Source organism: Pelodiscus sinensis, chromosome 21 (genome assembly GCF_052426305.1).
Source record: "Pelodiscus sinensis isolate ZL-2025 chromosome 21, ASM5242630v1, whole genome shotgun sequence".
In the NCBI taxonomy this organism is placed as follows: domain Eukaryota; kingdom Metazoa; phylum Chordata; order Testudines; family Trionychidae; genus Pelodiscus; species Pelodiscus sinensis.
Genome location: NC_143072.1, coordinates 22,976,732 through 22,988,227, shown reverse-complemented (window position 1 = coordinate 22,988,227; position 11,496 = coordinate 22,976,732). Strand labels below are relative to the sequence as shown.

The 11,496-nt window shown below is 44.2% G+C and overlaps 1 protein-coding gene across 4 annotated transcripts in view; it reads left to right on the top strand.

Annotated features, from left to right (window-relative positions):
- The window catches only part of YPEL2 (yippee like 2), a 62,258-nt gene that overhangs the window by 18,267 nt on the left and 32,495 nt on the right, over positions 1–11,496 (top strand). For 2 of the 4 annotated variants that reach the window (XM_006138658.4, XM_075904694.2), the window contains 2 exons: positions 3,079–3,128; positions 5,604–5,904. In XM_006138658.4, the coding sequence (XP_006138720.2) occupies positions 5,788–5,904 (117 nt within the window). In that variant the 5' untranslated portion in view covers positions 3,079–3,128; positions 5,604–5,787. The remainder of the gene's footprint in view (positions 1–3,078; positions 3,129–5,603; positions 5,905–11,496) is intronic. The other 2 variants (XM_006138657.5, XM_025179220.3) reach the window with 1 other exon arrangement.

The following is an 11,496-nucleotide window of genomic DNA, read 5'->3' as shown; positions in this document are numbered from 1 at the left end:
CAGAAGTTTGGAATTTTGAGGTGGTTCTGTTGTCTTATGACCATGAATGCTGGCAATCAGTTAACTCAGAAAAGTTGGGATATGTTGTACTTGGCTACCTCAAAGGAATAGAGAGCAAAGAACAGATTTCCTTATATGTTTAACTGCCTTGTTCCTGGCATCATGCAGTCTGAATCCTGAGCACTTTTCAGGGTAGAGGGAAAACCCTGCTCTCTAACCCAACACAATTGCAGTCTTGAAAGCCCTCATGTATGGGTGTATGCCTCTCATTTCCCTGATTTGTGAGAAAAGACAGGGCTTGTTGACTGCTGAAATTCAGGGCTGTGACACTGCATACAGCACTGAGAAAATAAGTAATCTGCAGAGCCATTATTACTGGAGCCCTGTGCAAATAAAAAAAAATGTGGATCCACATCCATTTGTGATCTGCAGACATGCCCTACAGATCTGATGTAGATATCTGCATTTTCAGGGATCCCAGTCCCAGGGAACGACTAGACTACATGGGTTTTGTCAGAAAAAGGTACGCAAAATGCCCGTCTAGACTGGGCCAAATGTTGGGGGGAGGGGGGGAAAACCTCTTTCAGAAGCCCCCTTCTTCCTCATAGAACGAGGAGTATAGGGGCTCTTGAAAGAGCATGTTTGCTCTTCTGCAAAAAATAGCGGAAGAGCAAATGTGTTCCCTGGATGCGGTGGAGTTATTTCAGGATACCTCTGGTATCCCAACCCCTCTCCCCCGCAGTCTAGCTGTACCCCCAGTGAAACCAAGGGAAAGACTCCCATTGATTTTAATGGGACCTGAATCGGGGCCTATGGGATTTGAAAACTGCATCTCTATTATGACAATTCTCACCAAGCACCCTTTATTTTTAATGTGAAAGGTCTAATCTGATGAATTCATCAGTTCATGTATTGGAGACAAGTTTTTATTTCAGAAGGTAGAGAAAACTACTAGGGGAGAAGTTGTTCTAGATTTGATTTTAACAAATAGGGAGGAACTGGATGAGAATTTGGAAGTGGAAAGCAGCCTAGTTGAAAGTGATCATGAAGTAAAAATTCATGATTCTAAGGAATGGTGAAAGGGCGAACAGCAAAATAAAGACCATGAATTTCAAGAAAACAGACTTGAGCAAACTCAGGGAATTGGTAGGTAAGGTCCCATGGGACCTTGACTAAGAGGAAAAACAATTGAAGCCAGTTGGCATTTTTTCTAAAGAATGTTATTAAGAGTGCAAGAGCAAGCTATTCCACTAAGTAGAAGAGGGGAAATATGGCAAGAGACCACCCTCACTTCACCAGGAGTTCTTAAAAATGATCTAAAAATCAAAAAGGAGTCCTATTAAAAAGTGGAAGCTAGATCAAATGACAAAGGATGAATATAGAGAAATAACACACATGGAGCAAAACTAGAAAGGCAAAGACACAAAATGAGCTCAAACTAGCTAGGGACAAAAAGGATGAGAAAACATTCTCCAAATATAAGCAAGAGGAAGACCAAGGACAGGGTAGGCCCCGTAGGCCCATTGCTCAGTGAAGAGAGAAAAACAATAATAGAAAATGTGGAAATCGCAGAGGTGTTCAGTGACTTCTTTGTTTCAGTTTTGAACAAGGTGAGTGGTCATTGGATGCTGAGCATAATGAATGCTAAAGAAAATTAAGTAGGTTTAGAAGTTAAAATAAGAAAAGAACAAGTTTAAAAATTACTCAGACAAGTTAGTGGTCTTCAAGTCACCAGGGCCTGATGAAATGCATCCTAGAATACTCGAGCTGAAAGAGGAGATATGAGCCATTTACCATAATCTTTGAAAAGTCACAGAAGACGGGAGAGATTCCAGAAGACTGGAAAATGGCAAATATAGTTCCCATCTATCAAAAGGGAAATAAGTACAACCCAGGAAACTACAGACCAGTCAGTTTAACTTCTCTGCCAGGAAAGATAATGGAGCAAATATTTTAAGGAATCCATTTGCAAACATCTGGAAAATAATAAGGTGATAAACGGTCAGCATGGATTTGTCAAGGACAAATCATGTCAAACCAACCTAATGGCTTTCTTTCACAGGGTAAGAAGCCTTGTGGATAGGTGGGTAACAGTGATGGTTATACCCAGGGCTCACCAAGCGGTTCGGCACGCTGTGCATGCGCAGACTGTGCTGCGCGGCTGTGCCAGCTTGTAATCTACTTGCCCATGTCGAGTACATTACACTAATTGTCGATCCCTGGTTATACCTAGTCTTTAGTAAGCATTTGATACAGTTTTGCATGACCTTCTTATAAATAAACTGGGAAAATACAACATATAGGGGACTTCTGTAAGGTGGGTGCAGAATTGATAGGATAACCATTCCCAGAGAGTAATTAACAATGGTTCATAGTAGAGATGTGAACAGGTAACTGGTTACCAAGTAAGCAACACTTTTAACAAGTGATGCTTACTGGGTAACAATTAACCACCAGGAGCAGCCCCTCAGGGGTTCGGAGTTGGCCCCTACATGAGGGGCTGGGAGCAGGAGTGGCGGGCCAGCTCCCGTTCTGGGATGTTGAAAGAGACACACAAGAGGAAGACATTTTTCTGCTCTACTCTGTGCTGATTAGGCTTCAGCTGGAGTACTGTGTCCAGCTCTGGGCACATTTCAGGAAAGATGTAGACAAATTGGAGAAGGTCTATAAAACATGACCTGTGAGGAAAGATTGAAAGAATTGGTTTTGTTTAGTTTGGGGGAAAAAAGAAGACAGAGAAGGGGCGTAACAGCTTTCAAGTACCTAAAAAGGGGTTACAAGGAGAGAGAAGAAAAATTGTTCTCCTTAACCTCTGAGAATAGGACAAGAAGCAATGGGCTTAAATTGCACCAAGGGAGAGTTAGGTTGGACATTAGGAAAAACTTCCTAACTGTCAGGGTGGTTAAGCACTGGAATAAATTACCTAAGGGTGTTGTGGAATCTCCACACTGGAGATTTTTAAGAGCTGGTTAGACGTCTATCAGGGATAGTCTGGTTTGTCCTACAATGCATGCAAGGGACTAGACTTGATGTCTTTTTGAGGTTCCCTCCAGTTCTAGTAATCTATGATTTTTGCAGAGTATTACGAAGAACACGATGAAAGATAAATCCCATCAGCAGTTTGCAGGGTGAGTAAGAATCCTATCCCATGCATTCACTCACTCTTGGGGCATCCGTGTGAGGGGAGGGGGGGGAACCTGACTTCTGGAGGAGAAGAGAGAAAATGTTTCGGGGAGCACAAGAGGAGGTGACGCTATCCAAATTTCTGGTTAGTTTTCTGATTTCATGTCAAGAAATAGCTGCCTCTGGTCATTCTTCAGTCCTATTAAATCGTTCTTAGGCCCTGCCATGTGTTGCCTTTAGCATACATCGGTGAGCGTCTAAGAACGTCCCTTGCATAGTTATTAGATGCATGTGGTATTTACTTACTGTAAGAGTCGCGGGTAAAATGCTTAGCTTTTAGGTATTGGCAATGGCAGGGAAATACGGAGAATACATTTTTTCAGAAGAGTGATTTTAGGTACGCAAAGCCAGTTTTCAGCTGTTACTTAGGAGCCTTTGTGATTTGAAAATAGATGTCTAAATCAGACAGGCACATTTACAGATTTTACCCATTGTCCTGAAGGTGAGTTCAGGCAGGGCTCTCCAGCAATCAGTGATTGGCTTTGTGGGTTGTAAACATTTAACTGGCTTCTCAGTTCCTCTCTAAAGGAATTGCCACATTGATTTGACCTGCTTTAACTTCTCATCAACAGTAATCAGAGCTATAAGGAGCATGAGAGACCACCCAAGCTAGGGCCTGTGTCTGTTTTATGTCATTCCTACAGAAGCTTCTACCTCTGTTTTCTAAATAGCTGCATGATTTCAATCCATGCTGTAGGACAATTCACACTTTCTGCTAGTGTGAGGGAAAGATGCAGCTGCCTAGAATAGTCCAGATCCAGCAACTCTCTGTGCCTCCCATCCCTACCATGTTTTTGGTTATTAATATAGTACAGCACATCTGAGCAGTAGCAGAACTGGCTTAATATACCACAGTACTGAACCATTGTAAGAGTGCAGCCAAATAAATCCAGCTTGAGTCACCAAGCTGACCTGGAAGATAATCCATGATGCTTTGGGGGAGTTACTACTGCCTGTGTAGAGACCATCTCTAGTTTGCTTTGTTTGGTTCACTCAGGAATTTCCATTCTAAGTCAGCTTATTGTGAGAAATAAATAAATAAAGCTTGCTGTGTTTGTCTGACCCACAAGTGCAAATTCAAGAGCAGAACAACAGAATCACATGTTTTATAGAGAGGAAAAATCCTCTTGGGAGGAGCATCCAGAGTCTACGATTAATTTCTAGAACACCCACGCCATTTGGGGAGGGGGCAAGTGACTGCTCCCTTTCTACAGTACGTTTTTTCCACTATCTACCGAGGCAAAAGAACCATTTTCATGTGCTGTGTAACATATAGATAGATGTAGGAGTTGCTCTGAGCTGGTTACATTAAATACATTGAAGAGTAGAAAGTGTTTTCACAGTGACTGGTCACATGCCTAACAATTTCCCTTTCGCCAAGGTGTAACCACTATCTGATGTTCCCCAAGCAAGGCACTAGCATAGTATCTTGCACTTGTAGAGTGTCTTCCGTCTGTGGAACTTACAGTATGTACAAGGGGTACATTTTGTTAATTCTCCATTTACAGATGAGGAAAATAGAGTAAGTATAGAAAGATGGATAGAGCCACTTGCCTGGGATTTTGGAAATGCAGGTTTAACTCTGTCCCACTAGCCTGCTGTGTGACTTCAGGCAAGTCACTTAGTTTCCTGGTGTCTCAATGCATAATGTGTAGAGTGGCATTTCCATGCCTCGGGGCGGAGGAGGGTGTTATGAGGATAAGTGCACTGGACTGCAGGGTGCTCAGATAAATACCTTAGAAATAAATGCTGAGAGAAGTGCGTTGACCAAGATCTGACAGCAGGTCAATGGCAGAGCCAGGAATAGAACTGAGTCCCTCTTACTGTGGACTTCTTCCAACTCTTCCAGGGTATGTCTGCGATACCACCATAGTTCGAACTATGGTGGTTAATGTAGTCAATCGAAGTTGCAAATGAAGCCCAGGATTTAAATATCCCGGGCTTCATTTGCATCTTGCCGGGCGCCGGCGTTTTTAAATCCCCAGTAGTTTGGACTCCGTGCCCGCGGCTACACGCGGCACGGAGTAGGTAGTTCAAATTAGGCTTTCTAATTCGAACTACCGGTACACCTCGTAATTCGAACTACCTACTCCGTGCCACGTGTAGCCGCGGGCACGGAGTCCGAACTACCGGGGATTTAAAAATGGCGGCGCCCGGCAAGATGCAAATGAAGCCCGGGATATTTAAATCCCGGTCTTCATTTGCAACTTCGATTGACTACATTAACCACCCTAGTTCGAACTAGGGTGGTAGTGAAGACATACCCCCAGAGACCCTGTGCTATAACAATAAACCATTGTCTGAGCTCTTCTGTTGTTGGAAGCCTCCTTCTTAGGCACAGTCTGTGTGTCAGGTTTGTTTTTCTTGTGTGAATTTGATACTATTAGCTATATTATTTATTCTTTCGTTTCTAAACCTAGGTCCATGTGAATCCACCATTTGCCTCTACCAGAATCTCTCCCTCCAGTGTGTGGAGCCTGCCCCACACCCATCGTCTGTCAAACCACGGCCTTTACCTGTGTCTTCCGCTGTTTCCCGTGCGACCCTTCTTGCGGGAGCGCCTCCTGGGCTACCCCAGAGTTCACACAGCATTCAGTGGCTCCAATGGTGAAGATGACGAGGTCCAAGACTTTCCAGGCATATCTGCCTTCATGCCACAGAACCTATAGCTGCATTCACTGCAGGGCTCATCTTGCCAATCATGATGAACTCATTTCCAAGGTACGTGCAAGAACCTCACCCTGCACAGTTTCAGGGTGAGCCCCCCAGGGAGAAGACGTCTCTAATGTAATCTGAGAAATGTCCTGGGATTGCTGCCCAATTAAGCTCCTTTCTCATTGCTTGTGGAGATGTCTGGATTATTGGCGTTGCAATTTGGGCTTTGAAAACGGATCTCACTGTGATGGCTCTTGCAACTCGGTCTGTCTTTCTGGTTTCATGTGATCAATAAACTAGCTTTAGGGCACAGGTTCTCAAACTCTGGCCTGTGGAACACTTGCTGATGATCTGTGGAGAGCTCATGTTTCATCTCACGACAGTGGCTCTTTTCCCTTTTGTTTCTTGCAGCAAAACTGGAGTAACAGATGGCTAGAAATACACCAAAACTCATCCTGATACTGCTTTTCCATGTAAGCACTTGCTAAAGTGCCCACAGGGATGTTGTGAATTGATGGGGAGGTCTCCACAAAACACTCTACTAAAATGTGGCCCTCACCATGGAAAGGTTTGGGTGGCCTCTGCTTTAAAGGAATTCCACTCTGGCTTGTTTTGAAATGTCAAGTAGCCCCTCAAAGACTTGAAGAATTTGTGCTCAAGTCACGGTAGCGTTGTAGGCATGTTAGGAAGACGCCATGCAAGCATGGCTGTTAGAAGTGGAAATGGAAAAGCCATGGGATGTGACAGGGTGTCACTAAATCATTACTACTTATACTTTGGTCTGTGAGTCATCCTGATGAAGGGTCCTGAGAGCTGAATTCGGGGAGGGGGAGAGAATCAAGCAATAGGAAAGCCACATGATGTGTGGTGGAAATGGGCCCACAGAGATCCCTTTCTAAAGTGTAAAAACTGCTGCTAGCCCTTTGCAGAATGGCTGTCAACCCATTGTGCATTGCTGGTGCTAGGTGTCCAGTTTCCAAGTCTTGGCTGCCTTGGCAGCCAAGCATTCCATAGAGTTTATTCAGCTCATAAAGTTTGGGTTCAGAAAAAAGCAGACACAACATGAGATTTATTAGCTGAGATGGGAGGAAATTGCAGCATGGGTTCTCAGCAGGACCGTAAATCAGGTCAGCCACTCGGATCAAGGCAGTCTTGAGAAACGGGCAGACCTGGATCTCCTGGTGTGTAGATGCTTTGCATCCTAGGTTTAGAATGCCAGAAAGTCCACAGTATCCACTTGTTACCCATGTGCTTAGAAAGGCTTAGGATGCATTAATTTGTACTGAGTGGGTCAGTCCCTAGTGTGTCAAAATGCTTGACCGTCGTGGAACTCTGTCTGGGTTCTGGTTGATGCTCGGATAGGCACTGTTGTGAAAAATGCCTCCTTACTTCTGAAATGGGCTAGATGAGAATTCCCCCTCCCTCATTCTGCTGGATGTTTAGTGGTCCACCCATCATGCTCCATGCCCTTGTGACATGATCTCCCAGCTGGATGACTGCCTAGGAAGGAATATTGCAGAAAGGGATCTGGGTGTCCTAATAGAGCACAAGCTAAATATGAGTCAACAGCGTGACACTATTGCAAAAAAAAAAAAAAAAAAAAAAAGGCATGCATCATAGTTGGATATATTAGCAGGAGTGTTGTAAGAAAGAAATGAAAAATAATTCTGTTCTCCTCTGCACTAATTAGGTCTCAACTGCAGTATTGTGTCCAGTTCTGGGCACGTTTCAGGCAAGATGTGGACAAATTGGAAAATGTCCAAAGAGCAACAAATGGTCTAGAAAACATGACCTGTAAGGGAAGATTGAAAGAATTGTGTTTGCTTAGTTCAGAAAAGAGAAGGCTACTAAGAGGGGACTTAATAGGAGCTTTCAAGTAGCTAAAAGGTTCTTTCATGGAAGAGGAGGAAACATTCTTCTCCTTAACCTCTGATGATAGAACAAGAAGCAATGGGCTTAAATGGCAGGTCGGATATTAGGAAAAACTTCCTGTCAGGGTGGTTAAGCTCTGAAATACATTACCTAGGGAGGTTGTGGAATCTCATCATTGGAGATTTTTAAGAGCAGGTTAAACACCTCTCACCTATAGTCTATATCAGGCCTGGGCAAAGTATGGCCCATGGGCTGGATCCAGGTGTTGGGCAGCAGTGTTCCCTCTAAGGCAGGACTACTCCACTTTGGAAGCCCTGCGGGCCACAATGACACTCACAGCACATGCCGAGGGCCGCAACTTAAGTGTGCTTGCATATACATACAAATATATATGCAAATATCATTATTCACACTTACGGGCATGGGTACAAAGATTAAGGCACAACTATACAACACAAAGGCCCCAGTTAAGTCAGTTCTGCTGATATTAATAAAGTGCAACATTTACCTGATTTCCACCCATATGACAGCACTTGTAATGAGCAATGACAGTCTAGGAATTTAACTACTAAAATGCATCTCAGCAGACCATTATATTGATTACCTTTTTGTTTGGACTCCCATGCGCAGGCCATATGTTGAGCCCCGTGTAAACCCAAACCACACCATGGGCTGCAAACAAACGGGCCACTTGCAGCCCATGGGCCACGTGTTGAATAGCTCTGCTCTGAGGTGTGTGGCAGCACAGCTTCACAGGTGATTAGTCAGCCCCAACCACTCAAGAGGCTCATGGCTCCATACAGTGAGTTAACTGACTGGGCAGGACTGATTAATTACCTGTGAAGCTGTGCTGCCGCACAGTTTGGAGGGAACACTGGAAGGCAGGAAGGCTGATTCAGGAACAGCTGCTGGCTGGTAAGTCTCCTGGCCAGAGCCTGTCTCTGGCACTCCAGTCCCTCCCTTTCCCCAACCCTCTACCCTCCACTCTTTCCCCCCCCCCCGCCCACTCCACATACCCAAATCCTCTGCCCCCCTCCTGTATCCATATCCCCTCCCAGATCCAGCCCCCCAACCCTCTGTCCCAGATCACAGTCCCCTCCTGCCCTAGCACATGACCCGTTCCCTGCACGGCCTTCTGTACTCCAATTCCCTTTCCTGGGTCACAGTCCAACCCCTTGTACCCCAGTCCAGTGCACCAGGTCACAACTGCCTCCTTCACCCAAACTCCCTCCCTTATCCCAAGCTCTTTTCTGCACCCAACTTCTATCCCAAACCCCACACCTCCTCCATTAATATCATGGAAGAGTGTGGCCCTCGACCACTTTCCAAATTCTTAGTCGTGTCCCCTCCCCCCCCAGCAAAAATTATTGCCCACCCTTGGTCTAGATGGTGCTTGGTCCTGCCATGAATGCAGGGGACTGGATTTGATGACCTCTTGAGGTTCCTTCCAGTCCCAGGATTCTGTTGTTTTTTAAAAACTGCTATAAAAATCAAATTGTTGCCACCAACTCTTGATGTGGCTTTTGGCCTTCAGAGCTGGTGGACTTGTGAATGGAAGGTCTTGAGCCATCAGGTATGTCACAAAACATAGATTTCAGGGTGGGGCGTGCAAACTTCTTTGTTGTGGCAGACATGAGTGTTTGCGCTAGGAATCAGGGTTGGGCCCTTGCTATTGACACAACCAGTTCTCAACCTTGGAAAGTTCGGTGCTAGATATACCCAGTGATTTTTCACCCAGGAAGGAGGTGCTGTTTCTTCTCTCATTGCTCTGTCTTTCCCCGTTCTAGTACTCTCCATTGTGCAGTGCAGCTGAACCACTTCCACCAGAGCTGATGCTGGTGCTACTGTATGGCACTGAGATCAGTGCCTCAAGCCATGAAGGTGTAGACTGGCTACCCATGAATGCTGACGGTTGAAGTACAGACACATTGAGAGATCATAGCCTATATACGCCTGCCCATATTTACTCGTGCAAATATATTCATTAAAAATTTCTCTTTCCCCAGTGTTTGCAACGTGGTCTGTGGTGTAAGTTATATTTAAGGTAATTTTCTTAATCAGAGGCTGTAATGAAATAGTTGATGGAGCCTTAAAGGGTCAGATGGGTTAGAGCAAAAAGGGTTTTATGTACAAAAATGAACATTTACAAAACTTAATATAAATTTATATTGCAATAGCACCCTGGCACTCTAGTCATGGACCAGGACCCCATTATGCTAGGTGCTGTAAAAACACAGAACCCAAAGATGTCCTCATCCCCAAAGAACTGTATGATTGGCGTAGAAACTTTCCAGTGAAATCTTAGGAGTTCATGGTATTAAAATGTGAATGTTTCTCTGTTATTGTGGGGTTGTAGGTATATTTTCTAAGGGGAAGATGTGACTAATATAAACTTGGGAAGTGTTACAAGCTTCAGAAGACTCTTACACAATAGTCCAGACCAGAAGGAACATTTAGTTGAGTGGGTTTCCCAGCAAATCTTGAGTGGAGGGCAGTGCATATGCTTGTCTCTGGACTCATCCTTTTGAAGCAAAGAGGGGAAACCCAGTATCTATATATATTACCTATTCCCAGGATCAAAGACCCAAGGCACAAACTTACTCATGAGGCTGCTTGTTCTGAGCTAACAGCTGTCATGGACCTGTGACCACAGGAAAAAATCCCTGGGTGGGGCTGAAGGACTGCTCACCCGACACAGTCCTTGTAGGCATTGGAGTGATTTCTGGTAAGCTTATTGGCAAGTCTGTTTAAGGGTCTTTCATAATATTATTTTCTGTCTAATGCTTTTACCTTAGGAATAAATGTGCTTGCTTAGAAAAAGCTGTAACTTAGCTGTAGGTAAGTAATCGTGCTGCTTATAGTCTGAGGAAGGGAAACACAGCAGGCCTGCTGAGGCAATCTGAATTACTGGAGATACCGCAGTAGAAGCAGAGAACTCTGCAGCATGGAAAAAATTCAAGAGGGGAGAGACCTGTGTCTCCAGCCAATACTTCTCTTGTGTGGGGAGCTGAAAGTCTGAGAGTTGCTGCCCTTACTTGAATCACCGAGTGGGAATACGTGTGCAGTGGCCCTGCCTAGCGACATAAATCACTTTTTCGGTTTCAGTGCAAACATATTCCTTTGCTGTCCTACCATCGTTGCATGGGAGAAACTCATTGCGAAACTGATCTGCTTGTCCTCCTCATGCAAACCCAACAGTGTCAGAAAGAAACAGCATAAAATGAAAAATAAATACGATTCATACACCCTTTCCATTCTAAATAGTCTGCGGTTTTAGAGTCACGGAAGAGATGGATGATTTTGAACCCAGTGGTATCACTTGGACCTAAATGTACCATCACTGAAAGCCTTCCTTAGAAAATGTGATGTGATGTAATGGCCGGGTGCCATTTTTTGTGCTTAGTGAAATTAATTTTTCTGTTTCTCTTTTCCCAAATTGCATAGGGATCTCATGAGAGCAGTGCTGCTTTGAATGCAACAAGACTTCTTAGCTGCTTTGGGATATATACAATTTCAGCCTTGGCTGATGCTTTTTGACTGAAGCTCAAGATGGGATTGACTCTCAGTATTGTTTTTGTTTCAATCCATATTTACCCCTTTAACTCACCCATGTTCACTTAATCTGGTTTTACATAATCTGGTTTGCCAAACTGGGGATTGCAAGCTCTTTGACATGTGGGTTTTGACATGACTGAATATAAAAAGGGAAACCTTGTAAATTTCAGGTGGGCTGATGGCTTCTTAATCAAAATTGGTATTTAAATAAAAAGAATACAGATGCACTAG